Source organism: Nomascus leucogenys, chromosome 24 (genome assembly GCF_006542625.1).
Source record: "Nomascus leucogenys isolate Asia chromosome 24, Asia_NLE_v1, whole genome shotgun sequence".
NCBI lineage: Eukaryota > Metazoa > Chordata > Mammalia > Primates > Hylobatidae > Nomascus > Nomascus leucogenys.
The window spans coordinates 20736693-20752078 of NC_044404.1; the positions used below are offsets into that span (position 1 = coordinate 20736693).

General features: G+C 48.4%; 1 protein-coding gene across 1 annotated transcript in view; it reads left to right on the forward strand.

The window, feature by feature from the left end:
- The window catches only part of CDA (cytidine deaminase), a 31220-nt gene extending 16675 nt beyond the window's left edge, over window positions 1–14545 (forward strand). Inside the window, exons 2-4 of the mRNA XM_003271559.3 lie at window positions 866–977; window positions 9126–9183; window positions 14095–14545. Of these exons, the coding sequence (XP_003271607.1) occupies window positions 866–977; window positions 9126–9183; window positions 14095–14211 (287 nt within the window). The 3' untranslated portion in view covers window positions 14212–14545. The remainder of the gene's footprint in view (window positions 1–865; window positions 978–9125; window positions 9184–14094) is intronic.
- The last annotated feature ends 841 nt before the right edge of the window (window positions 14546–15386 follow it).

Genomic DNA, 15386 nt, shown 5'->3' on the forward strand with positions numbered 1-15386 from the left:
TTAATTGATTTCATTATTAGTTGGTTTTGACAGTGTGTTTGTTTTGCAACACAACTGACATAGAACCCTGGCTGAACTCTTGACAGCCAGTACCTAACCCCTAAAATTTTGTCCAGGCTTAAACTTGGAATCAGGATCTGTCTTAGTCCATTCAGGCTGCTATAACAGAATACCATAGACTGGGTAGCTTGTAAATAACAGAAGTGTATTGCTCACAGTTCTGGAGACTGGAAAGTCCAAGGTCAAGGCACTGGCAGATTCAGTGAGGGCCTGCTTACTCATAGATGGTGACTCCTTGCTATGTCCTCATGCGGCAGACGGGGCAAGGCAGTTCTCTGGTTTTATAAGTGCATGACTCCCATTCCTAGGCTTGGTCCCCTTCATTCCATTCTCATTATCTAATCATTCCTCCAAAGGCCACACTTCCTAATACCATCACCTTGGGGGCTAGGATTTCAACATATGAATTTGATGGGAACACATTCATACTGTGGGGCTCTTCGATCTCTTAGATGCAGTTGTGGGGGCTCTACTTATTTTTGTAAGCCTCAGCATCTACCCTGGCCTTGACCTCTGCAGGGGTGATGGAGCTGCCTAATCTGCCTGTTGTGCTGCCCTGCTCCCAGGCTGTGCTTCATCATGGAGGCATTGGGTAAATTAAGACAGTGTCAGGTTCTTGGGAAGGGCCACTACCATGGGCCAAAGAGTCTACCAGTGCCCCAGGTCGAATTGCCCTTTCCTTCTCCCCACCTTGTTTGGAGTAACCAGTTCCTTCCTGCTTTGGAATGGGGCAAGCCTCTTACTCAACACACGCAGCAGGAAGTGTCTCTGCCAGACATACCACTGGACTCTGTTCTCTTCTCAGGGTGCAACATAGAAAATGCCTGCTACCCGCTGGGCATCTGTGCTGAACGGACCGCTATCCAGAAGGCCGTCTCAGAAGGGTACAAGGATTTCAGGGCAATTGCTATCGCCAGGTGAGTGGGAAAGCCAAGTTGCAACAATAGTCATTCATCTCTTTAGCCAACATCTTCCTCACACATATTACTCATTCATTCATTCATCTGACATATGTTTATTATGGACTTCCTATGTGCCAGGCACTGTATAGTGCCCTGAGATGAGTGCTGAGGATAAGGAGATAAATAAGAAATGGAGTCTGCCCTCAGTGAGCCTGCAAGGCAGGTAAATAAGCAAGGCAACTCTCATACAAGGGCCGGTATGCCCCTGTTCCAGCAACACAAGGTGATACAGACGCCTCTCCTACAAGATATAACAGAAAGGCAGCATTGAAACATAAAGCGGGGGGGACCTGGGCCAGGCGCGGTGGCTCACGCCTGTAATCCCAGCACTTTGGGAGGCCGAGATGGGCGGATCACGAGGTCAGGAGATTGAGACCATCCTGGCTAACACGGTGAAACCCTGTCTCTACTAAAAATACAAAATATTAGCCGGGCATGGTGGCGGGCGCCTGTAGTCCCAGCTACTCGGGAGGCTGAGGCAGGAGAATGGCATGAACCTGGGAGGCGAAGATTGCAGTGAGCCGAGATCGTGCCACCGCACTCCAGCCTGGGCGACAAAGCGAGACCCTGTCTCCAAAAAAATAGCGGGGGGGACCTAAAAATCACCTGCTATACACTCCCTTGCCACCACTCCCATCTTATAGCTGATGAAATTGAGGCCCAGATAAGTTGAACAACTTTCCTGGGAGTTAGTGCCAGAGCTGGGACAAAACCCAGGTTCCAGAGTCTCACTACAGGGCTCATTCCACTACATCATGCTGTGCCAGGAGATGGAACACTTTTCCCTGCTCTCCACAAGCTGATGCTAGGATCCCAAATGAGCCACTCAGCACTGCTCACTCCTTCATTTGGCAACACTCAAGGTTCAAGAACCAGGAGACAAAAACAGCCAGGTAAACACTAGTTATGGTTCAAACTAATCAGAGTCCAGCCAAGGTTCTGGCTGAACAAGAGCCCCAGTCAATGCTCCTATATGTCCCAAACATAAATATCCCAGTTGGCATGGCTTACTCTCCACGGGAGCGTGTTGAATTCTTGTTGGCTCTGGCCCTAGACTCAGTGGTTTCAGGATCCAAGCACGTAAATTAGCCTTTTTACTGGACTCCATTATTGAATGACTTAATGGTGAATTGCTCCTGTGTGCTGCACCTTTGCATTGTGTATGACGGTTTTCTTAACAAGTTAATGATGCAAGAAAAATGACATGGGAAATGTTGATCCCACCCAGAAGGAGGCTGCATGCCTGTTGGTCTTTAGGGACATCTGGGTGCATAGGTCACATTCTATGAGGGAATTATCTCTTCACTCATAGTGGAGTTAATTCCTGTGGCAGAGCTACAGCACCTTTCTGGCTAAAATGCAGGAAAAGAGCTACACCTTTTAGCACCTTTCTGGCCAAAATGCAGAAATGCAGGGGTTTAGTGCAAGGCCAGTGGGGACTGCACAGAAGCAAGCCCATGTGCCTTTTATAAGATCCTAAACTTTGCCTCAGTCTGGCCCCGAGGTGACCCAGCTTAATTTGTTTCTGAGTAAGTAAAGCCCGAGGTCCACTCAAGGAGAAGGGCCCCAGTATCCGAGAGCCTTCCCTGTCACTGAGGTGTGTCCTGGCTTCCTTAGGGCTTCCGGAGGAATAAATGACGCTGTGCTGAGAACATTTTGTGCAGATAGGCCGAGATCAGGATGTGAATTGCACTTTATAAAAAAAAAAAAAAAAAAGGAGGGAAATAACTCAATTTCAAAGCTGATCCAAGAAAATAATGATATTCTAGGGAAAAAGAGGCCAAAGTCAACCAAAAGATAATGATGCCTCGCTCTATTTAGAATTTTCCAAATGAGAGGCTTTTTCTCTTGGTCATTATTGACTTTTAAACACAACTAAGTATCACTAGCAATGATTAGCAAATGCCCTCATTTACGCAAAACCTGCCATCTTTCCAGCACCCAACTGCTGTACGCTGGGTATTCAGCCTGCATCAGTTTCCCTGAGCCCAAAATGCACTCATTATCGCACTCATGATTTGTTAAATTGAGAGCGTTTGTGGATTTAGAGGACGAATGAGAAGTACCAACTCCCTTGTTAACATCGGATGGGTCTGAGCAACCTCAGAGAGAACCCCTCTGAGGTCTCTAAGGATGGAGACCGCACTCAGGAAAGGTCCGTGTGTCTTACTGCTCACAGACAGATGAGATTGCCCCACTGGGTCCCAGCTGTAGTGATCAGAGTCAATAGGTTTCCAGTCCGTCAAGTCTGATAAGCATGGCCTCAGTGTGTGACCAAGGTGAGCACAAACCACCGAAAACTGTAAATAGCCAGCAAAAGGCAGGACAGAGTGAAGGGCAGGGGAGAGGGAGAAAGGGGGAAGCGGTGAAGAAACATCCTGAGGCAACCGGCAGGTGCTCAGTCTTGAGTGCTGTCTCTTGGCAGGAACGTTGAGTAAGTTAGAAGCCCAGGCTTCAGGGTCAGTGAAACCAGTTTCCAAATCCAGCCACATTATGGGCCTTGGGCATGCTGCTTAGACCCTGAGCCTGGCTTCTCATCTGTGAAATGGAGGAGACTGGTCTGTTACAGAGTCTCAAGAAACGATTTCTGTAAAGTTCCTGACACAGAGTATGTAATACATTCAAACTATTATATAGTTTTGTTTTTGGGGGGTTTTTGTTGTTGTTGTTTGTTTTGTTTTGCTTTGTTTGAGAACAAGTCTCACTGTGCCACCCAGGCTGGAGCACAGTGGCAAGATTTTGGCTCACTGCAACCTCTGCCTCCCAGGTTCAAGCGATTCTCATGCTTCAACCTACCGAGTAACTGAGACTACAGGTGCCGGCCAGCACGCCTGGCCAATTTTTGAATTTTTAGTAGAGACAGGGTTTCACCATGTTGACCAAGCCAGTCTCAAACTTCTGGCCTCAAGTGATCCGCCCACCTTGGCCTCCCAAAGTGCTGGGATTATAGGCGTGAGCGACCGCATTCAGCCTCAAACTATTACATTGTTTTAAAGTTATTGTTATTTCTTCTGCAAGCTGCAAAACTACCAAAGGCAGAGTATGTAGATGTGGGGTTCAAATCCTGGTTCTGCCACTTTACTAACTCTGTGGCCTTGGGCAAGTCTTTTCACCTTTCATGATCTACAGCATGCAGGTGATAAGAGTGCCTGCATACCCCTTCCCCTTATAGGGTTGTTGGGGGATTAAATGAACTAATCCACTTAAGGTCCTTAGCACAGAGGCTGGCACACAGAACCACTGTGTATGTGTAAGCCATTACTGTTAATGGGCTGTCTCTACATCCTCAGTGCTAGGCTGCCTGGAAACACTATCCTGTGACTTTTGGTTGTTGAAGCCCACACCAAATCTACCTTCCCAGTGGAATGCATGCTTGCCCACCTTGAAATTCCTGGTGCAGATCACCTTGTCCAGGGAGCTAGCCATTGGGTAGTGGGCCACAGATGCCACAAGATTCAGAAAGAAGGCTGGGTGTGGTGCCTCATACCTGTAATCCCAGCACTTTGGAAGGCTGAGGCAGGCGGATCATGAGGTCAGGAGATCAAGACCATCCTGCCTAAGACGGTGAAACCCCGTCTCTATTAAAAATACAAAAAAAATTAACCGGGCGTGGTGGCTGGCACCTGTAGTCCCAGCTACTCAGGAAGCTGAGGCAGGAGAATGACGTGAACTTGGGAGGCGGAGCTTGCAGTGAGCCGAGATCGCGCCACTGCACTCCAGCCTGGGCGACAGAGCGAGACTCCGTCTCAAAAAAAAAGATTCAGAAAGGAAGCAGTGAGCTCAGCAGGGGTCAGATCACACAGGGCCTTACAGGCCATGGAAGGAAGGCTGAATTTCATTCAGAGCAACTCTCCCATGGCCCTAACCATGCCTTTGTTATGGCATTTATGTGAAATTTTATCTCCCCCTCCAGAGGGTAAGCTCCAGGGATTGTCCGATTGGTCTTTGTTGCTCCTTTCCCATGCCTGCCTGGCATAGAGAAGGGTTTTGGTTGACGTGTGTGGAATGAAGTGAAAAATAACCCCCAAAAAGCTTAAGAGGCCCTGGCTGCAACAGCTGTCACCCAGTAATTGCAAGAGTTCACTCGGCGTCCTGGGCAGGAGTCCCCACCCTCTCATGTGCCCGTGGGTTTTTCTTCTGAAGCTGGAAGCATGCTCAGAGAGGACCCATCTTCCCATGGAACAGAACCTTTCATTGACTGGAACCCCACATATAAAAGGTAGTAATGGTGAGGATTAGAGAAAATAGCACCTCGGCTGCTTTATTCTAATCATAGTATCTATCCCTATCTCCACTTGACGCATGGTTGGTTGGTTGGGTGGTTGATCAGTTGCTTGGCTCCCCTCACCCCTGAGCATAGTGAATTCTGTCTGTTTTGTTCACTGCTGCACTCCTAGCACCAATGACAGTGCCCAGCACATAGTAGGTGCTCAGTAAATATTTGTTGGTTGAAATGAGACGATGCATATAAAATGCTTTGCAGAATGCCTGGCACATTCTAGGCACACATTATCTTTTTTTTTTTTTTTTTTTTTTTTTTTGAGACAGGGTCTTGCTCTGTCGCCCAGACTGGAGTGCAGTGGCATGATCTCGGCTCACTGCAACCTCTACCTCCCAGGTTCAAGCAATTCTCTGCCTCAGCCTCCCGAGTAGCTAGGATTACAGGCATCTGCCACCACACCCGGCTAATTTTTGTATTTTTAGTAGAGACAGGGTTTCACCATGTTGGCCAGGCTGGTCTTGAATTCCTGACTTTGTGATCCACCCACCTCGGCCTCCCAAAGTGCTGGGATTACAGGCATAGGCACACATTATCTTAATAACAATTGTTGTTAAGATATAATAAGATGAATTATGAAATAGTACATAAAGCACATAGCATATAATAAAACTGTATATGATAAAGTCCTAAAATTATGACAGAGCTTACATGTGTAAGGAAATAAATGTCCAGCACTTAGAACAGGCAGTAACAATACGTATATAACATTCTGAACTTTACAAAGTCTTCCATACACCTTATCTCATTTTATCTTCTAGCATTCTTACAAAGCAGATGACGTATCATCCACATTTTATAGCCAATAAATGAGACTAGGATGAGTTAAAATGACTTAGTCAAAGTCACACATAGCAAAAGGAAGAGCCAACTAAAAACCAAAATTTAAATCCTGTGTTCTGCCAGGGACGGTGGCTCATGTCTGTAATCCCAGTACTTTGGGAGGCCGAGGTGCAAAGATCTCTTGAGCCCCGAAGTTCGAGACCAGCCTGGGCAATATAGTGAGACCCTATTTCTACCACAAATCAAAAAATGAGCCGAGTGTGGTGGTGCATGCCTGCAGTCCCAGCTACTCAAGAGGCTGAGGTAGGAGGATCCTTTGAGGCCAGGAGGCAGAGGTTGCAGTGAGCCATGATTATGCCACTGCACTGTAGCCTAGACAACCGAACAAGACCCTATCTCAAATAAATAAATAAATAAAAATCCTATGTTCTTCCAGAGAGACCACAAAGCTGTGGGTCCAGAAGAGTAAGGAGGATGGTGGCTGCTGGCTTCACCTGTGGTGCAGGCTTGGAATTTTCCATCATCAAAGGCACTTTGTTTTGTTTTGTTTTGTTTTGAGGCAGAATCTTGCTCTGTTGCCAGGATGGAGTGCAGTGGTACCATCTCGGCTCACTGCAACCCCTGCCTCCCAGGTTCAAGTGATTCTCCTGCCTCAGCCTCCCGAGTAGCTAGGATTATAGGCACGTGCTACCACGCCCGGCTAATTTTTGTGTTTTTAGTAGCGATGGGGTTTCACCATGTTGGCCAGGATGGTCTCGGTCTCTCGACCTCATGATCCACCCACCTCGGCCTCCCAAAGTGCTGGGATTATAGGCTTGAGCCTCTGTGCCTAGCCAAAGCCACCTGTTTTAGGGACCAATCCTTGTCCTGCTCAGAGCTGGAGGTCTGCCTGTAGGAGCCTAAACTCTCACAGGCAATCCCTGGCTGGTGAGCTTCTCTTCTCCAGGCTTTCTTCAGTGCAAGGAGTCCATTTTTCTGAGTCACATGCACTTTATTCTTTCATGCCTCAGGGCCTTTGCACATACTGTTTTTTTGTTTGTTTTTTGAGACAGGGTCTCACTTTGTCACCCAGGCTGGAGTGCAGTGGCACAATCTCAGTTCACTGCAACCTCCGCCTCCCAGGCTCAAGTGATCCTCCCACCTCAGCCTCCCGAGTAGCTGGGACTACAGGCCTGCACCACCACACCCGGCTAATTTTTTGTATTTTTAGTAGAGATGCGGTTTCGCCATCTTGGCCAGGCTGGTCTCGAACTCCTGACCTCAGGTGATCCATCTGCCTCGGCCTCCCGAAGTGCTGGAATTACAGGTGTGAGCCACCGCGCCCGGCCTGCACATACTATTTATTTCCTTTGCCTACAACACAGAGAAACCCAGGGCTTCAGAATAGCATCTCTGCCTCTTCATCACACTGAACCTATCTCCTCACCCTTAAAGTGGCCATTCTGACATTTAGGTGTCAGGCCTCTGAGCCCAAGCTAAGCCATCTTAACCCCTGTGACCTGCACATATACATCCAGATGGCCTGGAGCAACTGAAGAACCACAAAAGATGACATTCCACCATTGCGATTTGTTCCTTCCCCACCCCAACTAATCAGTCGACCTTGTGACATTTCCCCGCTGGACAACGAGTCTCACATTCTCCCCACCCTGCACCTTGTGACCCCCGCCCCTACCCGCAAGAGAACAACCCCCTTTAACTGTAATTTTCCATTACCTATCCAAATCCTATAAAACTACCTCACCCTGATCTCCCTTTGCTGACTCTCTTTGCGGACTCAGCCTGCCTGCACCCAGGTGACTAAAAAGCTTTATTGCTCACACAAAGCCTGTTGGTGGAGCCGGGTGTGGTGGCTCATGCCTGTAATCCCAGCACTTTGGGAGGCCAAGGTGGGCGGATCACGAGGTCAGGAGATCGAGACCCTCTTGGCTAACACAGTGAAACCCTGTCTCTACTAAAAATACAAAAATTAGCTGGGCATGGTGGTGCATGCCTGTAATCCCAGCTACTCGGCAGGTTGAGGCAGGAGAATCGCTTGAACCCGGGAGGCGGAGGTTGCAGTGAGCCAAGATCATGCCACTGCACTCCAGCCTGGGTAACAGAGCAAGATTCCATCTAAAAAAAACAAAAAAAAAGCCTGTTGGTGGACTCTCTTCACACAGACGTGAGTGACACCAGGCTGCTCTGAGAATTACCTGAATTAATGAATGTTGAGTGCCTGGTACAGAGCCTGGCTTACAGTAGGCATTCACTAAATGGTGACTTATGAACTCTACACTTCCTCCAAGGACCAGGACACATGCCTCCTCCTCTATAAAATCTTCCTTCTCAGTCCACAGGCAGGGATTAGCTCCCTCATACTGTGTGTTCCTTCTGCAATTTTTTTTTTTTTTTGAGGATTTTCATTCTTGTTGCCCAGGCTCGAGTGCTATGGCACGGTCTTGGCTCACTGCAACCTTTGCCTCCCGGGTTCAAGCGATTCTCCTGCCTCAGCCTCCCAAGTAGCTGGGAGCTACAGGCGCCCACCACCAAGCCCGGGTAATTTTTGTATTTTTAGTAAAGACGGTGTTTTACCATGTTGGCCAAGCTGGTCTCGAACTCCTGACCTCAGGTGATCCACCCACCTCGGCCTCCCAAAGTGCTGGGATTACAGGCGTGAGCTACCGCGCCCAGCTGCATTTTGTTTAACATGATAACTCAGCTGGTTTTTTACATAACCCACTGGGCTGAACAATCTCCCGAAGACCAGAGACAAATTCTCTTTGACCTTTGTATTCCCGGGTGTGGGTGATGCTAAGTGCTCAGTTAACGTTTATGGATGGCACTAATGAAAGTCCTGCCCATGGCCCTGCCTTGTGGCAGTGTGGAAAGCCACCACGTGGCCTTCTCAGCCTTCAGGACACAGTGGATCTGGGAATCAGGAACTGCCTGATAGGGTATGACCCAAATCAGGAACAGACCGAGACTCAGGGCCTGAATCTTAGCAGTTGTCCTCAGGCCTTGGGAGAGACTAATTTGAGTTTGATTCTTTGCTTCCGCAGTGACATGCAAGATGATTTTATCTCTCCATGTGGGGCCTGCAGGCAAGTCATGAGAGAGGTAAGCAGCTTCTCTTGCTTTCTGGAATGCAAATATCTTCTCTGTCGCAGGCTATGGGAACCACGCCAAGCTGCAGGTGTGGCAGGCGTGGAGACACAGCTACTGTCCTGTTTCCTCGGTTGGCTGACTTCTAAGGCCTCCCTACGCTTGCATGAGTCACTGGAAATTATTCCTTCATTTAACAAATACTTACTGAGTGAGTGTCTGCTCTGTGCCAGGCACTGAGGTAGTTCTAGGGAGGCACAGGGAAAAGATGGGCCAGGCCCTGCCCTCACAGAGCTCATAGGCTAATGCAGGAGACAGATGATAAACAAGGAGCAAAATAAATAAACAGTAGCGTTTCTGAGAGTCAAGAGGGCTACAGAGGAAAACAAAATGCAGAAAAAAAAGGGAGTCCAGTGACAAACGGGCAAGCAGGGAACACTGCAGATTGGGGTCAGCAAACAACAGCCCTTGGGCCAAATCCAGCCTGCTGCTTATATTTGTAAATAAAGTTTTATTGGTACACAGCCATGGCCATTCATTCACCTATTGTCCATAGCCACTTTGCCTGACACAGCAGAGGTGAGCCATTACAACAAAGGCCACATAGCCTCTAAACCTAAGATATTTAGTATCTGGTCCCTGACAGAAAAAGGTTTGCCAACCCCTGCTTTAGATGTCCAGGAAGGCCCTCTTTTTGAGCATGACATTTGAGCAGAAATATAAATAATGAGAAAAAAAATTAGACAGACAAAGGTCTAGAAAAGGAGATTCAGAACAAGCAAGTTCAGACCCTTGGTGAATTTGAGAAGAGGCAAGAAGGCCTCAAGAGGGCTAGGGCCTGCTAAGTGGAAGGAAAGAAATGGGATTGAAGTCAGAGGGGTGGGCAGGGGCCAGATCACATGGGGCCTGGCCATGGGATGAAGGGTACATTTTATTCCAAAATAAAGGAAACCGAAGTGTACACTTTTTTTTTTTTTTTTTTTGAGACGGAGTCTCACTCTGTTGCCCGGGCTGGAATGCAGTGGCAGTCTCAGTTCACTGCAACCTCTGCCTCCCGGTTCAAGCGATTCTCCTGCCTCAGCCTCCCGAGTAGCTGGGACTACAGGCACCAGCTACCACGCCAGGCTAATTTTTGTATTTTTAGTAGAGACCGGGTTTCACCATGTTGGCCAGGATGGTCTCGAACTCCTGACCTTGTGATCTGCCCACCTCGGCCTCCCAAGGTGCTGGGATTACAGGCGTGAGCCACCGCGCCCAGCCTGAAGTGTACACTTAAACATGGTTAAAATGGCAAATCTTACATTATATATATTTTATCACATTATATACATTGGGGAAAAAAGAGAATCGAGGTAAGCCATTGGATATTTTCAAGAAGAGACTTGAAGGACTTTTTATAAAAGTCCTCTTGATGGAAGGCTGCAATTTCTTAAACTCTAAAAACAAAAGGGTAGGCCGGGTGTGGTGGTTCAGCCTGTAATCCCAGCAATTAGGGAGGCAGAGGCAGGAGGATCGCTTGAGCCCAGGAGTTCGAGACCCGCCTGGGCAACATAGCGAGACCTGTTCTCCACAAAAAAAAAAAAAAAAAGGAATAAAACAAAACAAAAAAATGAAAACGAAGGGATAGTTTAGATCATGGGTTCTTAATCCAGGCTCAGGGGAAGGTTTTCATGTTTATATGTACGTTTGGGGAAAGGCGAATGTCAGTAACTATTGCAGATTCTCAAAAAGATCTGTGTCCTCTAGAGTCCCAAAAGATTAGAGAATCCCACAGGCCCTGAGCCCAGCATAATACCAAGAGCCCCTCAAAATACAGCATCTTGTGGGCATGGTGGCTTACACCTGTAAGCCCTGCACTGTGGGAGACTGAGGCAGGAGGATCACTTTAGCCCAGGAATTCAAAACCAGCCTGGGCCACATAGCAAAACCCGGTCCCTTCAAACAATTTAAAAATTAGCAAGGCGTAGTGGTGCGTGCCTGTGGTCCTAGCTGCTCCAGAGGCTGAGGTAGGAGGATCACTAGAGCCTAGGAGGTCAAGGCTGCAGTGAGCCGTGACCAAGCCACTGCACTCCTGCCTGGGCGACAGAGCGAGATCCCGTCTCAAAAATACATACATACCAGGCCGGGCGCGGTGGGTCACGCTTGTGATCCCAGCACTTTGGGAGGCCAAGGCGGGCGGATCACAAGGTCAGGAGATCGAGACCACGGTGAAACCCCGTCTCTACTAAAAATACAAAAAATTAGCCGGGCGTGGTGGCGGGCGCCTGTAGTCCCAGCTACTTGGAGAGGCTGAGGCAGGAGAATGGTGTGAACCCGGGAGGCGGAGCTTGCAGTGAGCCGAGATCGCGCCACTGCACTCCAGCCTGGGCGACAGAGCAAGACTCCGTCTCAAAAAAAAAAAATACATACATACCTACAGCATCTTATTTAATCCCCTCCCCAAGACTGAGTGAAGTGCACGTCATTATTCCCATTTCCCTGTGACCACTCTGAGGCTCAGAGGAGTAAAATGACTTACTGAAGGGCCCCCTGCCAGGCGGTGACATACGGGTATCCATGGCCCATCAGGCTGACTTTGAAGCCCGTGCTCCTCACGGCTGCCTCTCTGTCTTTGTGGTTCTGTAAGTTGGACAAAATTATTTTCAGCCATGGAGGAAACATAATGGTACTTTGGCATGGCTGCCTCTCTGTCTTTGTGGTTCTGTAAGTTGGACAAAATTATTTTCAGCCATGGAGGAAACATAATGGTACTTTGGCATGTGGATGCTGCTTGTACCGTGGGAGTTTCTGCTTTTGGAGTTGTGTTTTGGGAGAAAGGGGGTTGTTTTAGCTTTGTTTTTGTGCCGTGGGGTTTCAAAGCATCTGGGGATGCAGACACTTCCATCTTCCTCCTGCTTCCTGCCAGGAGTGCAAATCAGACACATTTCCCAAATCCAAAAGCATACCACCGGGAAAGCAGTGAATTTACACGGTGGAATTTGTCTCACTTGAGAGGGGCAGAAATAGCTGCCCTGCACGGTGGAAATGTCGAAGGTCATATAAGGAAGCCACGACAGGGTGCCAAGTCCCTGGCTCCCAAGGCCCCGACGTGGTCCAATTGCTCAGTGCTGTTTTCTCCAAACAGATTGGATGTTGGCAAACGAGAGAAGGCAAATGAAAAAGCTGAAGGAGGCAGGGGCGAAACTGAAACCAAAATGCAAATAATAAGAGATGAGGTGTTGTGGCCAGGGACCTGGCATGTAAACTCGCCCTCCGCTCAACTTTCATCCATACCTACCCTCAGGCAGAGCCTGTCAAGCAGAAAAATTTCCTTCCTTAAAACATTAATTCTAAAAAAGCCAGAAGATTGAGTGTGCCTGGGAATAACTTGGTGATTCAGAGAGAAGTGTGGAAGAACAGGAGGCGGCAGACCTGAGCAGTCACTGGCTACCAACATAATCGATAAGAATGGCATCTATTAATTGAACACCTACTATGTGCATAGAGCTGCTTTACATGAATCATCTCTGCATCTCACAATACCTGGCCAGGAAGAGCTTGGGTCTGTTGACCCCACCTCCAGGGCTCTTGTCATGATGCCACTGCTGATTAACCTCTTGCCTACCATCCTACATTCTCCCATCCCTAAAACCATTCCATGGACCAAGACACTGAGTGAGCCCCAGAAAGTTATCATTTTCCCAAGGTCACACAGCAAACAAACAGTGCTCCTCATATTATAGGAGAAAGATCAAGAGACAAATTTTTCTTTGCTGACTTTACCCTGCTAAGCCTCAGTTTCCTCATCAGTAAAATGGGCATCATGATAGCACCTACCTCACGGGGTAGATAATGAAAACATACATGTGCAGTATCTATGTGGTATGGTTTGGCTGTGTCCCCACTCAAATCTCTTCTTGAATTGTAGCTCCCATAATTCCCACATGTCATGGGAGGGACCTGGTGGGAGGCAATTGAATCATGGGGGCGGGTCTTTCCCATGCTGTTCTCGTGATAGTGAATAAGTCTCATGAGATCTGATGGTTTTATAAATGGGAGTTCCCTCACACAAGTCCTCTCTTGCCTGCTGCCAGGTAAGACATCCCCTTGCTCTTCCTTCATCTTCCGCCATGGTTGTGAGGCTTCCCCAGCCATGTGGAACTGTGAGTCCGTTAAACTTCTTTTCTTTTCTTTCTTTTTTTTGCGACTGAGTCTTGCTCTATGGCCCAGGCTGGAGTGCAGTGGCATGATCTTGGTTCACTGCAACATCTGCCTCCCGGGTTCCAGAGATTCTCCTGCCTCAGCCTTCTGAGTAGCTGGGATTACAGGTGCTCGCCACCACGCCTGGCTAATTTTTGTATTTTTAGTAGAGATGAGGTTTCACCATGTTGGCCAGGCTGGTCTCGAACTCCTGACCTCAGGAGATCCGCCTGCCTCGGCCTCCCAAAAGTGCTGGGAGTACAGGCGTCAGCCATCACACCCAGCCTAAACCTCTTTTCTTTATAAATTGCCCAGTCTCTGGTATGTCTTTATTAGCAGCTTGAGAACAGAGTAATACACTGAGTGTATGTAGCAGGCATGCAACTTCTCCTGGTGTGAGGCGTAAAGGGGATACTGTAAGGGAAGTGGGTGTTAGTTGTCATTTGTCATAGCAGAAGAAGGTCTGGTTCCAGGGGTTAGCTGTTGCTCTTATAAAGCCCTGGGTGAGTCTTGAATGGTGCCTGTTCACAATATGCCATACACTGTTCGGTTTCACAGCATTCTTTCATTTCCTCCTCCCTGCAGCGCTATGATCCAGGTACAATTATGGTCATTCCCATTTTACAGATGAGAAAATCAAGGCAAAGAGAGGAACATTAGACAGTGAGTGGCAGTCAGACTCAGACCCAGTCAGTCTCAGCCCCCTCAGCCACGCTGCGTCTCACGCCAGCTTTGCCTCTTTTCCAGTTTGGCACCAACTGGCCCGTGTACATGACCAAGCCGGATGGCACGTATATTGTCATGACGGTCCAGGAGCTGCTGCCCTCCTCGTTTGGGCCCGAGGACCTGCAGAAGACCCAGTGACAGCCAGAGAATGCCCACCGCCTGTGACAGCCACCTGGAGAACTTCATAAAGATGTCTCACAGCCCTGGGGACACCTGCCCAGTGGGCCCCAGCCCTACAGGGGCTGGGCAAAGATGATGTTTCCAAATTACACTCCAGCCTGGGTCAGCACCCCTCCTAGCAACCTGCCTTGTGACTTAGAACACTGCCGCCCCCCCGCCCCCTTTCCTTTCCTTCCTGTGGGCCCTCTTTCAAAGTCCAGCCTAGTCTGGACTGCTTCCCCAGCAGCCTTCCCAAGGTTCTATCCTGTTCCGAGCAACTTTTCTAATTATAAACATCACAGAACATCCTGGATCAAAGCGTGTGTCCTGCTCTGTCTCTATCCTTGCTTGCAGCTCTTAGGAGGGACAGCGTGATTTGTCTTTATAGCAAGACCTCGACTAAATGAGTACCTTGGAACCATGGACCTTATGGTGTGGAGAGCTGAGGTTTTGGGCAACTTGCCCCAGCATTCTCTAAACGGGCAGCTCCCCTGGGCTGGACCTAACTGCCAATAACCATCCTAGAGTGTGTTTTTGTCTCATTATAGACCTGAGCACCGGGAGATTCCAGAGTATAAAGGGTCAGGCACGGTTTGTCTAGACAGTGTAACAAAGGTTTCTCTCAGTAGCTACTGTGTGTCAGGTACTTTTGTGTGCATCATTTTAAGTTTAACGTGCTCCACAGTTCTGTGAGGTGGGTGTGGAGATGCCCCCTTTTCACACATAAGAGCACTGGGCTTTGGAGAAGTTGAATACCCTGCTCTAGGACAATGGCAAAGCTCAGAACAGAATCCAGGCCCCACTGTGTGGTCCGGAAACATTGCATGCTTTTTGCCATGCACTACACTAAGGTGTGTGACATATATGAACCCATTCAGTCCTCATTATCAAACTCAAAGTTTAATTATTAGTGTTCTCAATTTAGCAATAAGCAACTCGAAGCTCAGAGTGATTTGAGTTGCTCACCCAAAGTCACACGGCGAATGTGGCAGAACTGGAATCAGAACTAGATCTGTCTGGGCCGGGCGCGGTGGCTCACGCTTGTAATCCCAGCACTTTGGGAGGCCGAGGAGGGCAGATCACCTGAGGTCAGGAGTTCGAGACCAGCCTGGCCAACATAGTGAAACCCTGTCTCTACTAAAAAATACAAAAAT